Consider the following 24,153-nt stretch of genomic DNA (forward strand, 5'->3'; position numbering starts at 1 on the left):
TTAGCGAGAAAATACTCGCTCAAATTATTTATAGTGCTTTTGTCATTATCCAAAAGAGCGAGTGCAGTTATTTACTTCGTTTTTTACGGAAAAGAAAAAATAAAGAGAAAAAAGGGGAAAAATATACGACGTATGTGTACGGCTTTTAGCGAAGTTTACTGGGATGTATGGCTACCATAGCCGTTCATTCGGCATACTGGACTCAACCTCTTTGACGAGGAAGAAAGGAGGGAGATTGCGTGACGAACAATAGTCCACAAATGGCAGCATGCCTACGGCAATATCTTTTAATTTATTTCGTTTGGTAAACAATTTCTTTGTCAGGAACGCATTTTTTTTTATTTTATTTTTTTTATAGCGGCTCGTACTCGTTTAGCGCTACATAGTGACCGTGCCGGATGATTGCCGGATGCACAAACTTGACGTACTTCAACGTGTACTAAAACAATTTCTGCACCAATTATGGTTCCTGTGAAGCGAAATTAAAATCAAAGTCAAATGGCTAAATTTAAACCTGCGAGCAAACGTCTCATTTTCGTGCCGCCTCAGTCGGCTTCAACTACATAGTCAAATCTGAGTTCGCCTTTGTTCAGAGAAAACCGTCCAAAAGTACCACCCAACGGTGCTGTACATGTGCTGAAATTGACTTCTTGTTCCCGTCCTAAAAAATAATCTAAAATATTGACGGCAGACTGATTCCAGGTCTACATGAGATCTAGTACCACTCATCGGTTTGTCGCTATAAGCCCGATTTTAAAATACACGACAGGCGTTTTAGGCACGGCACTCCTAAATTTCGGTACCCGTGCGTTAAAGTATGGCCCGCCATTTGTATATAAAAAAACTCCTCAACAGCACATTTCCGGGAATTAATGATGATCAAATATCGAACTGCACGTTCGTTGTCAGTCTATGTGGAGTACTAGCACTAGTTTCGTATTGGAGCAAAGAATCGCAAACAACCAAAAAAGGCAAAGAGCCGGGTTTGTGGGATCAAAAACGCGCGGCTTGCGACTGTTTGTTTGATTATTTACGGCTTAGCACGAGTGCAAGCAAAATGCGAATTCACATCTTCTGCTTCGTTGTGGTTTGTACCTTATTGGCACAAAACGCCCACAGCCAGCAGCAATGTACACTTGATAGTGCGTGCGGAGAACTAAGCAATATTTTGCAACGGCAAGATTCATTGGAGAAGAAAGTCGAAGAACACAGTAAAATACTTAGCGGTGACGATAATGGTAAGAATCTATCTTTAATATTTATTCTGCTTAGTATACAATGTATTGTATCTATTCAGATTGAATCGAATTTATACAATGTATTTCTATTATTGTTAATGTAGGTATTCGTTGTAATATTTCCTTTTATTCGTTTATTTTTATTTTATCTCTGGTCTCGGAGATACTAGCGCTTACGTGCTACACTTAATTCCGAGCTTTTTAAATAAAGTTTTACATGAGAAAAAAAGCCTTCATGAAAGGCGGTCTAGCGGAGGTTTTGTAACAGCATAAATCGTGACATAGAAATAGATAAACTTTATTTACCCTCGGTTTTCAGGCACAGAAAAAGACTATCGAAACATGAAGAATATCTAGATCCATATGCGCAATACAATTCCCAAATTTTTTTTAAAAAAAATAGTAATAAATAAAACCGCCTGTAGACACACCATGTTAAAATCTGACGCGTTATAAAAAAAACCCTTGACGCTTGTTTGAAATAAATATAATCATACTGCCCAAAAGCAGTCAATTCATAATTTATGCCTAGAAGTGCAAGTCGGCAACTTTTCTTTAATTTTTGTGACGATTATATTAACGCACTACGCTTCATTTGTGAGATTTTATTGAATCGCAAGTCAGTAAAGAACAGTAAAAACGTTTAAATGAATGAAACACTACGAGAAAAAAGTGATTAAAATCATATGAAAATGGTAACCTTGTCTTTCAAGTGTTCGTGACAGCACGAACGAGCGCAGCTCATATAAATCGCGACCTATCAAAGCGAGAGGTAATTTATTCGCGGCAAAACCGAACTATCTATCAATGTAAGAATAGACGGTCAAGGTCTCGACCAACGAGAGCAGCGGGTTTTTCTTTTCACTGCAGGTTAAAACTATTGACGAAAATCAAAACAGTTGCTCTTAGAAGTCTACGAACAACTAACAGCATCGTTAAACAAAACATTAACCCACACTGTATTATCCAAATTCAAATTTTAGAGCCGTTATTTTCCTTATATTATAGTACTGGCTCTAAAGAAGACTAGCTCTGCTAGTTGAAATATTGGCCAATAAATCTTGCCCTCCTGCCGTTGTATACCCTGGGTTCCAGAGGTTTTTTTTTTTTTGCGGTGACAAAGAGCGGCGAAGCCCCCCGGGGGGGGGGGGTACTCGAAAAGGTTTTATACGGGGAGGCTCCGCCCGGAGATCCAACCCCTTACCCTTTTATATACCATTTTGATAGAAAAGGTGCCCCTTTTGTATACCTTTTATTGCAAAAAGGCACCCCTTTCATATACCTACACGACATCATATTTACCTAAAACGGGAAGTTTTCTTGTTATTTTTATGTAGCGCTTAATAAATTAAGACGATACAGCCAAAAGTTGCGTCTGCTAGAAAGAGGGTCTCAATGGGGTTAACCGTTAGCTGTAAAACGGCCAAAACTTTAGCCGTTAGGCGTAAAAATTGGATAATTTTAACCGTTAGCCGTATAATATGTTAACCGTAAAAAATCGGTGAGTAATTTCAAATAATACAGACTAGTTCACTTCATCGTCCCAGAATGGCCCTGAGACCTAAAAATGTTTTTCAATAATGTAAATTAATTTTTAGCTGCTCAAAACAATGGAAATGAATTTTTAACTTCTGTTAACCGTAATGGAAATAAATTAAACGTTAGCCGTAAAAAAGCCAAAATTTTACCTGTTAACCGTAAAATCCACCACCCATTGAGACCCTCTAGAAATAGTTATTGTTAAGGCCTTTTAAAATATCATTATGGCAGATTTCCCTACCCTTTCATATACCTAAATGTGTGAAATCCCTACCCTGTTATATACCTGGAGCCTGAAAAAGGTACCCCTTTCGGGCGGAGCCTCCCCGTGTAGGCCATTATAGGGAGTACCCCCCCCCCCCCCCGGGGGCGAAGCCGCGATCGTCGAGAGAGTGGCGAAGCCGCGATCGAACGAGCGAAAAAAAAACCCTGAGAGTTTTATTTTTCGCTCGTTCGATCGCGGCTTCGCCACTCTTTGTCACCGCAAAAAAAACCCCTCTGGAACCCAGGGTAGCCGTTGTACCAACCTTGCAATCAATTTGGTTTTATAAGTAGTAGATAAAATATGAGCGGGAGATTTATATGGCTCGCCATTGTAAACGCCCATACAGATCTCCCGCTCATATTTTATTCTACTTGTGAAATGAAAACAATAAATTGAATGCAAAGTTGTTTTGCGAATCAGTAGAGATCTGTATCAAAAGTTAATGAATACTAATTAACTGAGCAGTAGTCTGTATCAAAAGTTAATTCTATTGTTTGATTTGTATTGGGGTTTATAGTTGTGTACATGTGATCTGAATACAGTGCTGGGATTGGTTTGCACCCTCATGAATAGTTAATGAATTTTACAAGCATCGTTAATCTTTAGGGTACTGCATAGATACTGAGGTAGGGTATGTGCGGGATGTCACAACAGCTCATACAATTTACAACAACTTATAGGGATTCGGCAATTGAAAATTATCCGTAAGATTCGACTTACCTACCTACTTACTCGAAACATTAAATACACCTGAACAAGCCATTAAATATCATTGTTTGTTCAACCTGCATAGGCTGTATTTGCAAATTAAGAATCAACTCTTAATATGCTGAAATGACTAAAAAACGTTAACCGTTAAATTATTTTTTGGCGCTACGGTGCTAAATTTCTCTAAACTTTGCAAGAAATGCACTTTCTCGCACTGCAGTAAGGTTTCGATGAAGATTTCATGTAAAAATGTACAATATTTTACTTGGCGCGCGTGCATGAGTCAAAAATTGGACATTTTTGCAGAACCGTTCCGAATTTTTTCTTCCTTTTTTTCTTTCCTTTTTAAACCAGAGGAAAGTGTCGAGTCAGTTTTTCATTCTAAAACGCCAGCTACGTAAAAGGGTTTTAATCATATGGAAACCAATTTCGAAGAATTCTTTATCAAATATGAAAAAGAAAGCATATGGCAAACGGGAAAAGGTTATTTCCAATCTTAATGTAAATGTCTAATAGTTACATTTTGTACCTTATTATGGAAATATGACGATGCATTTTTACAACGCGAACAAAATCTACGTGTTATAAAATTAACGCGAACTTTCGAAATATTATGTTTACGTGCATTTAATTAATGCCATTTTCCTTGTGGTATAACGTATATGTTCAGATGCATTTAATTAACGCGAATTTGGTGCTTTATGCGTAATAATTTCTAGAGCGATCTGTGCTTTTCACAAGATAAAACAATAATTTCCAACAACAGCAATACCGGTAAATGGTAAGACAGAAACGCGATGGACATTGAGCATAAGAAAGTAGAAGACGTGAGGGTTTATTCATTTACCCTTGGAGATAGCAAACGATCGGAAAAAAAAAAAACGTTTTAAAATAAATTTTTGCATTAACTGAAAAACTCGGGAAAAAAATTCCGAGTACCAGACGGGATTTGAACCCACGACCCTCCGTGTTCTAGGACGGATGCTCTACCACTGATGTGCTATGTTTTAAAATAAACAACAACAACAACAACCATTTTAAAATCAATATTGAATGGCGATGTGTCGACTCACTCTGTCGGAGAGGTAGATTTAGATGTAACTTTGCTGGAAATAAAGATGTCTTAAAATAACGATGCTGTAATTAAATAAAAAATAGTGTGATTTAAATTGACAATGACGTGAATTAAAGTGCATGAAAATAACGCGAATGTTTGAAATTCGCGTTAATAAAATGCATCGTTAATTTCCTATAATCATCGATCATTATATTATTTCTTGTTTCCTAATTTTAACAAAATAGGTGGCAACACGTTCTCCTTATTTGCCGTGGCAAATTGTGACGCCATGATAAAATATTCCTCACATTACAAACTGGATGCAACAAGCGCCAATGAATGCAGTCCGATATGTCGTGTAATCACTCAGCCAGCTAATCAGTCGCAGGTCTATAGCGTGTCAGCGGAGCTCCTGAACCAAGCAGGATATCAGGACAAAGGACATCCCGGCGTGCTGTTCAATGCTGCGGATGAATCCAATTTTGACTTTGTGTACTTTAGGTGAGCTAAGGGCGGGAAATGCCCCCGGGGGTTTTATGTGGGCCGGGGGTTTTTTTAATGGGGGGGGGGTTTTGGGAAACTTTTGGAGGAAGTTTTAGACAAGAAAACTTCATGTTTTAAGTCTATACTATGACTTTCAGGTATATGAAAGGGGTACCTTTTTTCATTAAAAGGTATACGAAAGGGGTACAATTGCTGGCAAAATGGTATATAAAAGGGTACGGGGTAAGATCTCGGGGCGGAGCCTCCCCGTACAAAACGTTTTTGGGTACCCCCGGGGGAAATGCGTGAAATAAAGTTATCTCCTTGGAAAGGAAATTCTATTTCCAAAGATATTTATTTACAGGGCCGTAACTAGCAAGAGGCAAGACAATGCACTTGCCTCGTCTAAATTTTCACCCAAAATTGAAAACAAAACATGTTTCGTTGGGAAAATTATCCCATGTTGAACAAGATTGATTTTTCTCAGGAAATACCGCATGAAAAATGTCTCTGAAAGAGATTCATAGCTTCTAGATTTCAACATTTTCTGGAGGGCTAGCCCCAGAACCCACTAGCACGATCTTGCCTCGTCAATGGTAAAGGTCTGGTTACGGCCCTTTATTATTATTATTATTATTATTATTATTATTATTATTGCAAAATTACTACATAATTTTTCTTATGGTCTACACTCTAAACAGACCATTAAAATAATTTCATGAAATGTTCATAACGCAAGTGGAAACAAACGCGAAGCAAGTGGTTCCACAAATTTCACAAAGATTTTAAAATAATATCAAACTTTTGCTGAATGATTAGAAGAACAATCGTCGAGAAATCGCCATGAGTTTTTAGTTCACTGTCGGCCTAATTTGGTTCGCCTTTGACTTATCTTTACGATTCATTAATAGTGTAACCACGGTGGGTTTTTTTTAAAAATGAAACACGTGTTTTAGAACTTTTAAAGGAAGCCAAAAAGAATAGTGTGATTTTCCCACATTTGGCGCGAACAACTAACTTTATCCTTATACACACAGACCCCACAGCGCTGGTAGCTGTTATCAGACCGGATACATGTCCAATGGAAACCCCACCTTTGTCGAGAGTAAAGCGTGCCCGAAAGGTCCTCCGAAAAGCGGCGTCTGGTTCCCAGTGTCACTCAAGGTCCAAGATCAAGACGTGAAGGTGTACCTCAGTGGGGACCTGGTGACGTCTTTCAAGTCCCATTTTGCAGCAAGGGCCCGGGGAGGAGTGCTAACTTTCCATGGATACCAAAACGTGGTCCTCTTCAGGAAGTTCCAAATCGTCCCTCAATTGTATGTCAGTAAGAAGTGCGCCAAGACTGTTGAAGCTCCAGACTACATCGAACTTGATGCAGATCATGGAAGCTGGCCTGAGGATGGGTTTTGTCAAACTGTGTACTTCAACGATGCCGGACAGTCCACAGATTATCAGCTGTCAGTCGATCTGTATAACGTCATGGGATGGGCCGGAGTAAACTCTGGTCATCCGGGAGTGTTATTTAACGCCTTTCTTCAGGAAAGTTATAATTCGTCGATTTCAGGTGCGGACTTTCAATTCCGCAAAGTCGCAAACACAGCAATGCCGCAGAGAGAGCAAATTTTAGACTAACCGAAGTTAGTGTTGTGTTTCCTAAAGTGAAAATAATCGAAATAAAACTAAAAATAGTGCACGTAAAAGTATTAAACGATTTCACGCGATGACTCGAGTTTCACAATTGCGAGAAATAATACGGGCTAAGTACGGATTGAAAGAATTCAAACTTTCAGTGAAATTAAGTTTAATTTAAAGCGAGACAAAGCTGTGAATTGAGAAGCCTTGAATGCAAGTTATTTTTATTGATAAGTCGTTAAGGCTGGGGATAAATATGAATTTGAGTGAACCATTTAAGGGAGGGTTTATATAAAGCGGAAGGAGAAAGAAATTTTTTGGATAAAAAAATAACACCAGACAGTTTACCCTGACGCAAGAGCACTCCAGGTTGTCAGGGGGAATAACTGATGTCCGTCTACCAATTTTTAAACTTCAAATTCTAATTTTAAAATCACATTTGATCTCCAATATTTCTTATTTCTCTAAATTTTACTAATCCTTTGAGAAACACTATCTCCTCCCAAAAAATCCCAAAAATTCACAAAACACTGCATAACATAGATTTGAGAAAGGAGCAGAGAGTTTTTGGATTGCTTGAAACGCTAACGAGATATTCGCATAAAAGGGTCCCACATTAAACGGTGGAAAAACGACTTTCACGTGAACCGCATTAAAGCAGATGAGCGGTGGGCTGTTAAGCAACCGAAGCTTTTACGAGATCGCATTCATGTGTCGTGCTGACACTCAGTGGGAGAAACTAGAATCTGACGGTTATGCAAATATTGTTAATGCATTATTTTAATTTCCTGGTTCCACCCTTTGTATATATCTGTTTCTGCATACTCATCTTGTTTCGGCAGTATTTATTACTGCGCGCCTCGTAGAGTCCGCTTCACTAATCGTGACTCTGTTTTTTCCCTTTTTCTGACTTTCAGGCCTCATTCGACCAGCGGATGCTTCCAGACAGGTTACGTTCAAAATGGCAAACTCAAATGGGACGGAGCTAAGTCGAGTACCTGCCCTAACGGTCCCCCCAAGGGAGCAGAGTGGTTCAATGTAAAGTTGACAGTATCAACAGCCACTCCGCAGGTGAAGTCAAAGTGTACTTGAAGAGCACCTTGGTGACATCATTTAATCCAAGCTTGTCAATCAAGAACCGTGGCGGTGTTCTGGCGGCTAATGGCTACAAGAACGTGGTGTACTACAGGAATTTCCAAATTCAGTAAAGATGGAAGTCCGGGTAATGTTACAAAGACGAAGAGCTAAAAGAAGTTATCGATCAGCTATCTTTGCACGCCTATGAAACCTTACGGAGCAGGGTAGAACAATTTAAGGGAGCTATGTCATGGGGGATTTCTCAGATTTTTGATCTAAACTGTTTTGAAATTAGTGGTAGGCAACTAAACTCATAAAAAACATTATCTGTGAACATCGTAAGGAAGGTATAACCTTAATTTGCGAATAGTAATCAACCTTTGGCTATAAATATCGATTTTTGATGACTCGCGGAAATAACTTGAAAACGGTAGCCTAACGTTTTCAAGTTCCATCCGTTTCCATCCGAGCCATCCACAGCCAAATATGCTCGTTAACAGTTTCAGTGCTCCTATAGCAATTTCTTTTATAAAAATGTACTATTATTTTTAGGTTTCCTGCGACACAAATAGAACTTTTTGCTGTTCAAAAATCTGGTAAAATCCGTGACATAGTCCCTTTAAATGTATACCTTAAGTAAAGCATGGACTTGAACACTACATGTGGTTTTGTGAAGTAATGTTTGCAAGCTTTCCTCAGAAAATATTAACCTGCTGTTGATATGAGTTTAAAGTGATAATGGTAGACTAACAAGCATTGTAATAATGATTTCAATAAAGATGCCTTCGTCTAGCACATCTAGCCTCATTTTGTGTCACTGTTATAACCAGGCATAACTAATCGATGACATCAATGAAATCAATGAGTAATCAATAAAGAATCAATAGGTAGTCAGTTGATTAGTCATTGATTATTGCCGATGATCAATGAGTAATCGATGACTAATCGATAGGCCACAAATTTTTGGTTATCGATTAGTCATCGATTGCATCGATAAGTCATTAATTTCATTCATAACTTATCAATTTCATCTCATTCCGGTACGCAATGTAACTGCTTATGACGGTTGTTTCCCTAAGCCGAAGCAGTTTTACTTTGCTGACAAACATCCACCGAACAAAATCTATGGCCACGTAGTCAATTCTTATCAGCGTACTTGTTATTTTCATTTTCAGACTGGTTGGTTCCTGTTGTTTTATTATCGATTATTATTAAACAAAGAGTTGGGTAAAGTGAAATATTGCACAAATAAGAATCATCTGAATTTGTGATTAGTACTTTTCGTCTCGACATGCCAGAAGGTTATTTGACCTTTTGTGAAGGCGTAATTTCGTCATTTATAGAGAAAAATGCGTCTAACTGAGATTAAAAAAAAAACCGCAAACGAAAAAATAGTACAAAAAAGCAAGAAATGTCTCTTTTGTGCGCAGTCTAATAGTCGATGAGTAATTGATGGGTCATCGATGAGTAATCAGTCATCAATAAGGTAATCAAATACATCAATGACCCCTACTTGAGGCGCGAAAAATTTAATAAGCGCCGCGGCGCTTATTCGAGTAAATATGGTAACTTTATTTACGAGGGAACACTTTACAGTCGTAGACTGGTAATGATGTTGAGAAAAGAAGAAATCGTCTGGAATTTCAAAAGAACCGTTTGAATGACTATGGAAACCTTTCTGGTCGTTTTTGCTTTAATGCTGGAATTATTCAACTGTGAAATTGAAACATTTATGGGTCTTTTATAAAAACTGTGGTACCTAGCTAACAAAGAATGAAATTTTTAACGTCCAGTCAGCTTCACAAATTTTCATTATTAAGGCCTGCAGTCAGTAGCCTGCGATTATGGTTCCTGTGAAGCGAAACAGTTTGTTTGTGCTAGTTAGGAAGTTTTATACCATTTCAGTTGCGTACTTTTATTGAAAAAGAAAAATGTTGAAAGTCAAATGGCTAAATTTAAACCTGCAAGCAAACGTCTCATTTTTCGTGTCGCCTTTTCTTCGCTGAGTCGAGCCGAGGATAATAAAAAATACATTAGGAATACGGATATTCTTTGCATGATACAGTTATCAGCCACGAATAATGAATGAGGTCATTGAACGGTTGTTCAAGTTGTTGGCTTCTGTTCGCGCAGGACCCTTGCAATCATTAGTATGTATTTATTTAAAGAGTATGCACGAACTGCCGGGCGAGTGAAGACGACATCAAAAAATATTAATGAGAATGTTTGTTTTTAACTCTTTTTTTTTTTGTTTTTTTCCTTTTTTTCCCGTCGTGGAGTTTTTATTTTTTTTTTTCCCCCTTTTTTTTTTTTTCCCTTTTTTTTTCCCCCCTTTTGGGGGGAGCGTAAAATTGACTCTCTTGTTGCCATGCCTAAAACATTTTAAATTTCCTTCTCAACAGCTTGATTTCAGAGAATTGATGATGATCAAAATTCTCTAAAGGTCGATTTACACGGTACGACTTTGTGGCATGCGATATGCTTGAGACATACGGTTACGACAGGCTCTATAAACACTAATTGTGTCGTGTAAATCAAACCTACAACTCGCTTATTGCAGTTCTTTTTTTTGACTGTCGTAGGCGTGGCGTAAGCTTGACTTCATGTTCCCGTCCTAAAACAAAATCTTCTCAAAACTTGATTTTAAAGAATTGATGATGATCAAAATTCTCTAAGACATCTAACGGCGCGATCGTTCAGTCCGCCTATGTGGAGTACTGGCACTAGTTTCTTACTGGGGCAAAGAATTGCAAACATCCGGAAAGGAATCAACAATCTTCCGGTTTTGGGATCGAAAACGCTCGGTTTGCGACTGTTTGTTTGGTTATTTACAGTTTCAGATAACAGTTCAGCTCGAGCGCAAGCAACATGCGAATTCAAATCTTCTGTTTTCTTGTCGTCTGTACTTTATTGGCACAAAACGTCCACAACTCGCTGTCAAGCCAGCTGCAATGTACAGTTGATAATGTGTGCGGAGAACTAAGCAATATCTTGAAACAGCAAGATTATTTGAAGAAGAAAGTCGAAGAATATGGTAAAATGCCTGGCGATGAAAGCTGTAAGAATGGTAAGAGAATAATCGATTTCAATACCTTTGTACCATATGAGATAGTTTTGCCACATGAGATAGTTTTGCGGGAGCTTCGGAGTTTTTATAACAGTGTAAACCGTTTTTTTCCTACTGTTGAAGACTCAGTTGTCTTGAAACATTTGAGGAAAATTACAATATTTCCCTTTCAAGCGCAGAAAAAGACTATCGCAACGATATGTGCAAGAGAGCTCTCATAAGTAAAAATAATAATAAAACTGAATCCGTCTGTATAGACACACCATGGTTAAATCTGACGCTTTAAAAACCTTGACATTTGTTTGTAATAAGTCATTATGCCAAAAGCATTTTTGTATTTATAATGTCAAAAAGATCGGCACCATTTCTGGGATGGGATTGTATTTAATCGTAATTAAGTCAGTGAAATACAGTAGAGACGTTTGAATTCAAGGAATTATCGCCACGGAAACTAAAATGGTGATAGTAAACATTAATGCAAATGAAGATGGTAACCTTGTCTTAAAAGTAATCATGTCAGCACGAAAGAGCACAGCGCATAAATTCCCTATCAGTCAAAGGGTGTGGTAATTCGGATTCATTCACGACAAAACTGAACTACACTCTTATTTTATAATGTAGTATTTTTATAAGAACGCGTAAAATTTGGCCTCGACCTTACAATAGCAGCCGGTTTTTCTTTTCACTGGTTAAAACTATTAATGAAAATTAAAAAGGTTGCTCTTAGAAGTCTACCAACGACAAAATAGAAAACGTATTCTATCAAGAAAATTGATAGAGGTGTTGTTAATTATTATCATTTTAAAACCATATCGTTAGGGTACTTATAGTTTATGCAGTTTACAACATTTTACAGAAATTCGGCGCAGTTAAAATTATCCGTAAGATTCGCCTTAGCTGGGATTGAATACTTAGAATATTAAAAACACAGAAACAAGCTATTAAATATCATTATTTATTTAACCTGCAAAGGCTGTATTTGCAAATTAAGAATTAATTAATTTGCCACACGGCTAGGAATATCCTATATACTCAAATCAAAGACCCAATTTTTCGCTAAAGAGGCAGCCAGGCACATCAAAATTATTCATTTATAAGGGAAAAATTATTAAGTTTAGTAATAAAAAGCCCAGTGATACTCAGAGTCGCTCTGGAGCTGCGCATTATAGCAAATCCAATCATGCATTGAGCTAAACCTGTCTATTTAACAATAAGATTACAAGCTCAAGTTTTATCTCTCACAACTGCAAGTTTGAGGTTTAGACTATAAGCTCGAGATGTCTACGACCTTATAAAATATAAGGTTACATACATTATAGAATATAAGGTTACAGGGACGGCGGAGATATTTCCCAAGTGGGGGGGGGGGGGGCTGACTAGTGACTTGAAGTGGGGGGGGGGCTTAAAATACTTTTCTCTTAGTAAGTCTTTATTTTTTCGGAAATTCTAGAGGGGGGCTAAAGCACCACCCCCCCCCCCCCAGCCCCCCGGTTCCGCCGTGCCTGACAGAGTCTGTCTTTACTTCCTTGAGCAGAGGCTTTACTCTTATTTTCCCACTTACAGATGGCGACAAGTTCGCAGTATCCGCTGTGGCACAGTGCACAAGTATGATAAAATTCCCTTCTGTGGACCATTATAAACTGGATGCAACCACCACCGACAAAAATTTAATGTGTCGAGTTCTCGCTCATTCCACTGGTGAGCCGCAGACGTATACCGTGTCAGCGGAGCTTCTGAACCAAGCAGGATGGAATGGAATAAACAGCGGACATCTTGGATTGCTGTTCAACGCTGTTGATGAAAATAACTTCGACTTTATCTACTTTAGGTGAGCTAAGGACGTTATATATAAGTTACACAGTTTTTACTATTTTTTCCATAGCAGTTTTCGATTAATTTAATTTCTGGAATAACCCTAAATCGCTTTAAGTTTTACATTGACTGAGCCCAAGGGCCCATTCATATGGAAAAGAGTTGACCATGGAAGTTTTGAAGGAGGGTTACCTCCTCCTCCGAGCCACCTTTTACCGAGCGTTTATACGAGAGTCCCTGCCAACAGAGCCAAAAATTGACTCTCTTTACCCATACTTGTCACTAGTAGGCGATTTAAGAATAGTCAACGTCTTGTCTCGGTAGAATACACAGACGGAAGTTGGTTCCCTTCCCTCCCTTCCAGGGTGGTGTGGCTCTGTATGGAGGGTGTCCATCCTCCCAGGACCAACATTTCTTCATATAAATAAGCCCTAAAATTCATTGAAATAGCCTTTCGAAGGGAGCACAGATGTGCACGTGTGTGTAAATTTAACAGATATAATTCTTTTGTATTCGTTTTATATACACACAGACCCCACAGCGCTGGTGGATGTTATCAGACCGGATACATGGAAAATGGAAATCTGAACTTCGTTGAGAGCAAATCGTGCCCTAACGGGCCTCCGAAAGGCGGCGTCTGGTTCCCAGTCTCATTCACTGTCCACGACCAAGAAATACAGGTGTACCTTAGTGGGGACCTGGTGGCGACTGTCAGGTCCCATTTTCCTCCGAGGGCCCGGGGAGGAGTATTTACTTTCCATGGCTATCAGAATGTGGTCCTCTTCAGGAAGTTCCAAATCGTCCCTCGATTTTACGTCACAAAGAAGTGCGCCAAGACGGTTGAATTTCCAGGTTACATTAAACTTGATGCAGATCATGGAAAGTGGCCTCAGGATGGTTTTTGTCAAGCCACTTACTCCAAGGATTGTGGGAATGCTGATTATCAGCTGTCAGTTGATCTGTATAACTTCATTGGACGGGACGGAGTCAACTATGGTCATCCGGGAGTGTTCTTTAACGCCGAAGATCAGGACAACTATGACTTTGTCTACTTCAGGTATGAAAACAATAATTCCTTCACTAAAACGACTACAGTTATAAACGAACGTGCATTAACGTGTATGGAAAAATACAACTAAAGTTCAGAGAAGTCTGATGTTATTGTAAACTTACGAAACAACATGAACAAGGCAATAGGTTTATTTTCGCCATGCGCTTTGTTTTGTTTGACTCCGGGGTAGTTAAACAGAAATAATATCAATCTGCAGGACCGCAATGACAAACAAATGAGTCGTACCGGATCTCTTGTAGACCTGGATTAGTAACTGAAATTAGAAAAATGCAAAAAAGACGGCAGACTGATCAAAATGGCGTAGAGGCTCAAAATAAACAAACAGATACATATATACCTCACTTTTATTTATCCTAGAGTTTGAAGAGTAACTTATATAGCTAATATTTTCGAGCATTTCAACAGTAAGCACATTACAATAGGCAAAGACCAGACCTCAACACGGGAAATCCATGTCCTTCTCTTTACGATAAGTGTGTGGGGGTTTTTTTACGTCCCCTGCTAACCGACAGTTAACGTTAATCGTGATACTGACGATGCAGGAGACAGGGCCTACGGTTTATCGTCCTTACATATCTGAGGAAACTAGAATATTTAAAAAGGCAGCATGCATATTCTCCTTAGTTATTTTAAGACCCTGAGTGTTGGTCGGTCTGGGACTCGAACCCGAGACCTCCGGCCCACACGGTAGTCCGGCGCTCTTCCAACTGAGCTAACCGGTCGGGGGCTAAATAAAACAATTCTTTAGTTATTTAGTCTATTTTTTTTATTTTTGGTCACCTACGCCCTTAGGATCAGCCTGCAATCTTTATTTTGCCCAGTTATACAGAATCTCGACTACACTGTTGTGCGCTTTACTAATCAAACCAATCACGTCTTTCTTTTCTTGCTTTATTTCCAGGCCTCATTCGGTCAGCGGATGCTTCCAGACAGGTTACGTTTACAAAGGCCAACCCAAATTTGATGGAGCTAAGTCGAGTACTTGCCCTACCGGTCCCCCCAAGGGAGCAGAGTGGTTCAATGTCAAGGTGACAGTATCAAAAGTAACTCCTGGACGGGAAGTCAAAGTGTACTTGAATGGGACCTTGGTGACGTCATGGAATCCACGCTATATGGTCAAAAGCCATGGCGGTGTTTTGGTGGCGAATGGCTACAAAAACGTGGTGTACTACAGGAATTTCCAAATCTATTAAATTTGGATAGATTAATTGGTTAAACGACGTCTGTTTCAAGTGGTCATGAATCAACTAGATATCGCTAGGTAGTTTCAAGTTGTCTTCATTTCCAGCCGTATAAGGCTTTGTGATTAAAGCATATATGTAAAAACTTTCACCAAGAATTATACCTGTAACTGCTGCTGTAGGTCACCAAGGGCATTAGATTAGCAAGCGTTATTGTAGTCTTCGTTTCAATAAAAAGTTCTTTATGGACACTTTGTTGCCGGATTCATGCTATTTAACAATTAGACTACGAGCCCGAGTTTTCTATGAGCAAATAGTCAACGAGGCGGAGCCGAGTTGACTATCGCTCATAGAAAACGAGGGCGAGTAGTCTAATTGTTTTAGTAGAAACTCTAAAAGGATTGTAGTCCACAACCTACAATATTGTGCACTTTGAAGACAAAAATTAAGAAAATTTACCACTTAAAAAGCTACTCGCGCGCGCGACTGTTTTCTATCGGCGAATAGAAAACAGTGGGAGAACCAATCAGATTCGCGGATTTCCAATAGAACACAGCTGAGTTTCTACTAACAACTGATAGACTATTGTATAAAATTGGTTTACAAACAAGACTGCAGGCAGTCCCTTTTCTGCAAAAAGAGGAATGAGAAAATTGCGAGCGAGTAGACAACGAAGCCGCCAGAGTCGAAGTAAGGAATAATAATTTGCTTACAAACTGTTGTTTTTTAGTCGGGGGAACAAGTGCCAGTTGATGGCGACATCACTTTTCCGAGAAGTGAGTGAGCCCGAAGTTTTCGCCCCAGGAGTTGCTAAGCAGCATAAAGTATTTGTATGCGCGATTGCTTTCGAAGTACTCGTGAGCTCTCGCCCAAGTTTCTGATTGAATGAAATATTACGGAAATACTTCGAGTGCTTCAACGAAGATTTGCCAGAACTGGTACTTATTCTCCCGACTGTTTTTGTATTTTGATCATAAAATCTGTCATTACCGGCTTGGCTCGAGGCCCAGGAAGACTTACACGGAGTACTAGCACTAGGTTGTGTTTGTAGCATATCGGAGATATCTATATCTTGCTGCAACTGTTTAAACTGTGTTTGCTTAATTTGCTCGTTCGACGTCAAGCTCGAGCACAAGTAACATGCAACTGTTCCTGCCTTATATTGTCTGTGCCTTCTTGGTATCAAATGTCCTTGGTGCTTCCAACCAACCTTTTAAACATTGTTGGCAACAAATACAGTGGAACCCCGTTAATACGGACACCAAGGGGACAGGCCAAATTGTCCTTATAAACGGGGTGTCCGTATTAAGCGGGGTCTCAGAAAAAGTCACGGATACATGTTTTATCGTCACAAAGACGAAGGCAAACGTTTTTACGGCAACAAAACTTTCTTTAATATTGTACTGTAACTGTAAGAAATACAAACTGTGAACCGGCTCTCTGACTAAAATAAATAGTTTTTACACACTTCTTTTTACGAAAACCTTACGATCAAGTTCAAGAGTGGAATTATTTGAAAATGTCGCAACTTTACTATATACAAGAAATAAAATGCATCTCACTGAGCAACAAAACGTTTTCTATGTAACTGAAACTCTGACCGTGACCGTTCTTAAACTCTACAAACTCATTTTTAAAAGTTGGTAACTTTACTTTGCTCGGAAGCTATTAGCTTGCGACACAACCAAGCGGACTAAAGATTCGACAAAACCTTTGCAAGTCACGAAAATCGTTTCAACTCATCGAATTCTGTCATTATTTGACCAGGGTGAAGTTAGCAAATATTCAGGACAGTAAAAATTGACAGTGCACAGATAAACAGTGTCCGTAAAGCGGGGTTGACAATGTATGACAGTTTGTCACTCGGGACACGAAAAAGTGTCCGTTGTCCGTATTAACGGGTGTCCGTATTAAGCGGGTTAATTTAAGAGAAACTGTATGAGGTTTTCGTCGGGACCAACGAAACTGTCCGTTATAGCGGGGTGTCCGTATTAAGCGGGTGTCCGTAAAGCGGGGCTCCACTGTAGTGAGTTATCAATCACGTTGGCGTGCAATCAAGCCCAATGTTAACTTCTTATCAAACATATTGACGTATCTACGCAGTCTCAGTCATAATGAACTTATTTCAGTGCTTACAGTAAAGATTCAGTTTTGTTCCCACAAAAAAGCACTTATACAGTCATATGAATCGTGTGCCTGGGGAACGCTATTATCAGAAACGATTATTTTTTTGCAACAATTTTCATTTTGATAATAAAATAAAAAAAATCATAATTGACCACTCCCCCAAAGAGGCTTTTCAAGGCAAATGTAAACAAACGCTAAACAAACATGTCAATGAGTGTTCTGATCCGAGGCCCATGCAGACCTACACGGAGTACTGGCGCTAGTTTCTGATTGGCGGATGCCACTGTTTCAGTGTTGAAAACTTTATTCGCGATTATTAATTTGCTCATTTGTTGTAAGGTCGAGCGCAAGAAACATGCAGCTGTTCGTTTCGCGTTTCGTTAGTGCCTTCTTGGTACTGAATGTCCTTGATACTCAGTGTGTGTTGTCAAGTGGCTCTGGTAAACAGTGCGGGGTTCTTGAGAACATCCTGCAAAAACAAGCATATTTGGAGAAGAGAGTGGAAGCGCATAGCAAAATACTTGCCGGTAAAAGCTGTACTAAAGGTACGATCGTTGACAATGTTATACGAAATTGTTTTATAGGTTTCAGATCATAAATAGGGCTGTTCATACATTTGACCCTTAGAATATCAACTGAAACAGATATGAGAGGTCCGCGTTTATTCACGGAAAGGCAAATAAATTTGAAAGTTTTATATCAGAAAGACACAAAACCGTTTCACATTTCTTGCGGGTGCAAAAACACGAATAGTCATAGTCTAAAACTAGTTTTGAGTTTTTTCAAAGTCAAAATGATGTCACTCCTAAATGAAAGCTTTTTATTGTAGTTACAAGGCGATGCTACCTTTGCATTTTTATAGCACCTGAAAATGCATGTTCGCTACGTTCTCCTTTTTTAAGACCCGCCCACCTGCGAGAACATTCGATCGAAAGGACAAAACATTTAGTCGCCACAATTCAATGCAAAACCTTTCTCTCGAGGTTAATAGACATAATAGAGTAAGACAACAGAACACTGCAGTAAGATGCAGTAGCCAACTTGAGGTGACTTCATGTTGTGAGACCTCATGAAGTTCTCATACGACCAAAGACACCTACTTCAAACAAGGTCATGGCAAAGAAAATCATAAGGAAACGTTGCTATCTATAAACTTACAGAAATTCAAGTGCCATTAAGACCTAAATTACAAGTTAATCGTCTAGTTTGAATTTAGCTTTATCGTTTTGCACAAATTTTCATGCTTGAAACCCTGATGAAGACTTGAGTAACGACAGTCGATACGTTGTGATTTACATCTCACATCATGCGACAAACGATAATACTTTACATAATAAATTATCGCATTTACCCACGATGAGCAACAATAATCTTATTTTTTTTATTATCACATTTTTAAAAAAAAAAACTGTTTTTAAAAACTAGCACCTGTATAAGCAAGTGATTTCCAAATTGTCAAGAGCTAATTTAGTGTGTGAATAAAATCAATTAAAAAGTGACAGTTTTTGCCTCTAAATAAACAGCTCTATAAAAGGTATTTATTCACATGGAAGAAAATTCACTGAAAATTTCTAAGAATACCAAATTTTACGTAAATATGAGAAAAAGCCCACAAAGCCACAAAACCTTATTTGTCATTTCTTTCACGTAAGATACTATACGGCTCTTCCTAATTTGTCCAAAACCGTAGTCAGTATAAATATTTTTATCTTCCGTGTTAACAAAACTTAAGAACATTAGTCTTTAAAAGCTTATGAAGGTCGAGAGAACTTTGTCTTGAACACTGACTCTGGAAATTCTCTGCTCTCAATACTGAAAGTGAGATGCTTTTCTTCTTTTTTTCTGCTCATACGCGGTTTTGCTTTGGATCGTTTTCAACTAACAAGTAACACTTTTTTCTCAGTCCTCACCCGCCCAAATCTATAAATTCCTTTTTGTATACATAGCTGTTTTTTTTCACATCAGTTGTGTGCTAAGTCCTGCAATTAGTTATTTCAATATTGTCGAACTTGATATCGGTGCTTGTATACTATGCCTTTAAAAGCTTTATATATCAATAAAAAATTAGACTTAGAGCTCGAGTTTTCATTGAGATTCCACTTAGACAAATGTCAGATTTCCGAAATGTTTATTCATATGAAAAAAATTCAAACAATGCTAAATAATATTTAAATGTGAAAAAGTGAAACATCGCAGAAATTACCCATCATCTATTTCTTGAAATAAGAAAGGTCAGTTTACGTTAAAAAAAAAAAAACAGATAAAAGAATGATCGAAAGGCAGCTGGAAGATCGAATAATGCCAAATTCATTTGCTGTGCAAGAAAATAAATGCTTAATTAATTTATGTTATTGTTGTTTCCTAACTTTTACGAAATAGATGGCCAAACGTTCTCCATATGTGCTGTTGCAAACTGCGACGCCATGATAAAATATCCTTCACACTACAAACTGGATGCGACAAGTGCCAACAAAAGTCCGATATGTCGTGTTCTCGGTCAACCTGCTAAACAGTCGCAGACCTACAGCTTGACAACGGAGCTACTGAACCAAGCAGGATGGCAGGGAATAAACAGCGGACATCCCGGCGTGCTGTTCAATGCTGTGGATGAAAACAACTTCGACTTTGTCTACTTCAGGTGAGCCGAGGGCGGAAAGGGCGTGAGATGAAGACGTGTCTTTCGATATGGCATTCTGTTTTATGACTTCTGAATCACAACAAATCAAACCCTGATTTCGCCGTCTACACTCTTACAGACCATAGAAATAGGTTAATAAAATATATTGGTTTCACAAATTTTACAAAGATTTTACACTTCGTGACAATTTTCCAAATTTTAATTCCGACAGTTGCCTTGAATTTATTAAAAACCTGATTAAAAATGGGTCCTTAGGTGACTCATCGTTACGATTCATCAAAAGAGATACAACACGAACCATAAAACTCTCATGGAAAGCCAAGGAGAAAAGTGCATGTAAATTCCCCACATTCGGTTGTGTTCATCTTACTTCAACTTTTTGCACACAGACCCCACAGCGCTGGTGGCTGTTATCAGACCGGATACATGTCCAAGGGGAATCCCACTACTGTTGAAAGTAAAGCGTGCCCGAAAGGTCCTCCGAAAGGCGGCGTCTGGTTCCCAGTGTCAGTCAAGGTCCACGGTCAAGATGTACAGGTGTACCTCAGTGGGGACCTGGTGGCGTCTATCAAATCCCATTTTGCACCAAGGGCCCGGGGAGGAGTATTTACTTGGCATAACTACCAAAATGTGGTCCTCTTCAGGAAGTTCCAAATCGTCCCTCAATTACATGTCATTAAGAAGTGCGCTAAGACGGTTGAATTTCCAGACTACGTCAAACTTGATGCAGATCATGGAAAGTGGCCTCAGGATGGCTTTTGTCAAGCCACCTACTTGAAAGATGCCGGACAGTCTACAGATTATCAGCTGTCAGTTGATCTGTTTAACTTCATGGGATGGAAGGGAGTGAACTCTGGTCATCCGGGGGTGTTATTTAACGCCGAAGATCAGGACAACTACGATTTCGTCTATTTCAGGTTTGCGGGAAAATTGTTTTTAACTGTACTTTCAATTTCGCAAAGTCGCAAAAACAGCAATGTCGCAGATATAAAACTGTGCCATAAAATTGACCGAAATGAAATCAGGATAGGAGAAAGAGAGAGAGCGGGACTAACCGAAGCTGGTCACCAGTTTCACTTCAAAAACTCAAGAGATTAAAGACGTATGGAAACTACGAATAGTGGTCCAATTTTGTTAAAAATCACCATGTATGTGTACTGAAGAGATAAACAAGTGATATTATTGTGATGTCATTAGGAATTTTAGATCTCAACTTGAAAAAGTCAGGCTGATTGCTTCAAGTTTTCGCGAATTTTAGTACCATATTTTTACTGAAAAGCATTAAAATCCCCATGACAAGTCCGCTTTACTAATCGTGACTCTGTTTTTAACTCAAAAAAGAGTTGTAGTGAGCGAAGTGAATTTCACTCCTTTAACAATAATATTATTATTGTGCCTAACCTTCGAAAAACAAAAATAAAAATAGAAAGAGAAAACAATTTGCAACGGTTGGGAACTCACTCTATCTCTTGGCCTTTTGGCCTGCTCTCGATTAGCAGCTGAATGACAATCAAACTAAGTAAAGTGGACTGAAGTGTGGAAAGTTTAAGGTGGCTCGACCCAGTTTTTTTCTAGCGATACCTATCAACTTTGAAACCCTCATACTTAAAGGGATTAATGTTAATGACATATCTACTATATCATATGGATTACACATAGACTGAACTACAATATGATATATATTTTTGGGAGATCGGAATGAATATCACGTGACAATGACGTCACACAGGTTTTTGCTCTGAATCGAATTTTAGCCCGTAACCGCATTTTCTCTCGAAATCCTCTACGCTACGTATACCTTGGGTGTTTGCCTTCAGCTCTGCGGAGTTTCATGATCATCGAAATCTACAAGAGGAATTTTGAAATATCTTGTAATTTTTTTTAGATGGTATAATTTATGCGTAAAATAAAGACAAGACTTCATATAAAGAAATTTGCTTCTTTTTTGATGTTTAATGAGAGGTTTTAGCCCTCATTCCTTTTAAAAATGCCCCATATCTGATATCCAAACGGTAAGAAGTAGGTAGACTTGCGCGATTTCGAAAAATATGATATATATTAAACATAGTAAAGCTCAAGGTTTAGCTCTTTTTACCAATTTTACGCCTACTTTCGCAAAAAAGCGATTATTTCAAAACTCGTCGATGAATTTTCTCCAAAAATTTTCAGAGTGGCAATTGATCAGTACACTACACAATCCCTGAATTTCATGCTCATTGAAAACTTCTAAGGTTGCCTAACATAAACGCAAAATTGAGTAAATATTGAAGCGATCTCGTAGTTTTGAATAATTCTGTGCTCTGGGATTTCCTATTGTTTCGAGTTGAGCACAACATCGAATTCCTGTGCACCACGCGTAAAATGACTTCGCTTGGCTACCTTCCGAAAGCTTCCCGAAATCTTTCCGAAATATGGTCCGTTTTAAAGAAATCAATGGAAAAAAAATGTGACGCAACAACTTTTCTTGTGTGGTCGACGTCTTGGCTGAGTAGAAAGTTAAAAATGCCAAGAACAAGAAATGCAAAATAAAAAATGGCCGCCGTACTGAATGCTACGCCAAAGAAATTTAAACATCAAAAGAAAGAACGTATAAACGAGTTAAGTTTCTGAGTATGCTGTCAAGTCATTTGTAAATGACTGGAATGGCGTCAAAACATAACCGGCTTTGAGTTTCATTGAACTCGAGAATATTACCATATTCCGAAAGATATCGGAAATCTCTCGGAAGGTGGCCAAGCGTAGTCATTTCACGCGTGGTGCACAGAAATTCGATGTTGTGCTCAACTTGAAACAATAGGAAATCCCAGAGCACAAAATTATTCAAAACTGCGAGATCGCTTCAATGTTTACTCAATTTTGCGTTTATGTTAGACAACCTTAGAAGTTTTCAATGAGCATGAAATTCAGGGATTGTGTAGTGTACTGATCAATTGCAACTCTGAAAAATTTTGGAGAAAATTCATCGACGAGTTTTGAAATAATCGCTTTTTTGCGAAAGTAGGCGTAAAATTGGTAAATATAGCTAAACATTGAGCTCCACTATGATTAATATACATCATATTTTTCGAAATCGCGCAAGTCTACCTACTTCTTACGGTTTGGATATCGGATATGGGACATTTTTAAAAAAGAATGAGGACTAAAGCCTCTCATTAAATATCAAAAAAGACGTAAATTTCTTTATTCTACCCATAAATTATACCATCTAAAAAGAAATTCCAAGATATTTCGAAATTCCTCTTGTAGATTTCGATGAAACTCCGCAGAGCTGAAGGCAAACACCCAAGGTATACGTAGCGTGGAGGATCTCGATAGAAAATGCGGGTACGGGCTAAAATTCGATTCGGAGCAAAAACCTGTGTGACGTCATTGTCACGTGATATTCATTCCGATCTCCCAAAAATATATATCATAGTGCAGTTCAGTCTATGTGTAATCCATGTGATATAGTAGATATGTCATTGACATTAATCGCTTTAAGTGTGAGGGTTACAAAGTTGATAGGTGTCGCTAGAAAAAAACTGGGTCGAGCCACCTTAACATCATTTGTTTCGGCAAATTTTTATTGTTAGTTTGCTGTTTTCGATTCTCGTTTCATAATAAATTTTCCGAGTTTAGTGGCTTATAGCCACTTTGATTTCTTTTTCTTTTTCTGACTTCCAGGCCTCATTCAGTCAGCGGATGCTTTCAGACAGGTTATGTCCAAAATGGCCAACCCAAATTTGACGGAGCTAAGTCGAGTACTTGCCCTAATGGTCCCCCCAAGGGAGCAGAGTGGTTCAATGTCAAGGTGACAGTATCAACAGCCACTCCTGCAGGTGAAGTCAAAGTGCACTTGAACGGCACCTTGGTGACGTCATGGAATCCACGCTATCCAATCAAAAACCGTGGTGGTGTTCTGGTGGCCAATGGCTACAATAACGTGGTGTACTACAAGAATTTCCACATTCAGTAAAGCTGGAAGTCCCGTTAATGTTAACAAAGACGAAGAGCTAAAAGTAGTTATCGATCAGCTTTTACTTCACAACTATGAATCCTTACGAAGTAGGGTAGAATACTTTTAATGAATACCTCAAGTAATGCATGGACTTAAACACTACATTTGATTTTGTGAAGTAATGTTTGCAGGCTTTCCTCTGAGAATATTAACCTGCTGTAGATATGAGTTAAAAGTAATAATGGTAGACTAAAAAGCACTGTAATAATGATTTTAATAAAGATGCCTTCGTCTAGCACATCTTGCCTCATTTTTTTTCT

The 24,153-nt window shown here is 38.6% G+C and overlaps 3 protein-coding genes across 3 annotated transcripts; all 3 read left to right on the forward strand.

The window, feature by feature from the left end:
• The first annotated feature begins 1,016 nt into the window (after positions 1-1,016).
• Positions 1,017-8,138, forward strand: LOC144648100 (putative skeletal organic matrix protein 7). The gene is made up of 4 exons (XM_078507735.1): positions 1,017-1,238; positions 5,053-5,308; positions 6,328-6,906; positions 7,840-8,138. The coding sequence occupies exons 1-4, from the start codon at positions 1,058-1,060 to the stop codon at positions 8,012-8,014; spliced, it is 1,191 nt and encodes a 396-aa protein (XP_078363861.1). The 5' UTR covers positions 1,017-1,057; the 3' UTR covers positions 8,015-8,138.
• Positions 8,139-10,774: 2,636 nt separating this feature from the next.
• LOC144651245 (putative skeletal organic matrix protein 7) lies at positions 10,775-15,382 on the forward strand. The gene is made up of 4 exons (XM_078511177.1): positions 10,775-11,066; positions 12,630-12,894; positions 13,411-13,935; positions 14,852-15,382. Exons 1-4 carry the CDS (start codon positions 10,868-10,870, stop codon positions 15,141-15,143), a joined length of 1,281 nt encoding a protein of 426 aa, XP_078367303.1. The 5' UTR covers positions 10,775-10,867; the 3' UTR covers positions 15,144-15,382.
• Positions 15,383-17,601: 2,219 nt separating this feature from the next.
• LOC144651246 (putative skeletal organic matrix protein 7) lies at positions 17,602-24,131 on the forward strand. Its single transcript, XM_078511178.1, has 5 exons — positions 17,602-17,803; positions 19,638-19,896; positions 20,286-20,813; positions 23,560-23,892; positions 23,971-24,131. The coding sequence occupies exons 1-4, from the start codon at positions 17,614-17,616 to the stop codon at positions 23,849-23,851; spliced, it is 1,269 nt and encodes a 422-aa protein (XP_078367304.1). The 5' UTR covers positions 17,602-17,613; the 3' UTR covers positions 23,852-23,892; positions 23,971-24,131.
• The last annotated feature ends 22 nt before the right edge of the window (positions 24,132-24,153 follow it).

Source organism: Oculina patagonica, chromosome 4 (assembly GCF_052425735.1).
Source record: "Oculina patagonica isolate OP01 chromosome 4, crgOcupat, whole genome shotgun sequence".
Lineage (NCBI taxonomy): Eukaryota > Metazoa > Cnidaria > Anthozoa > Scleractinia > Oculinidae > Oculina > Oculina patagonica.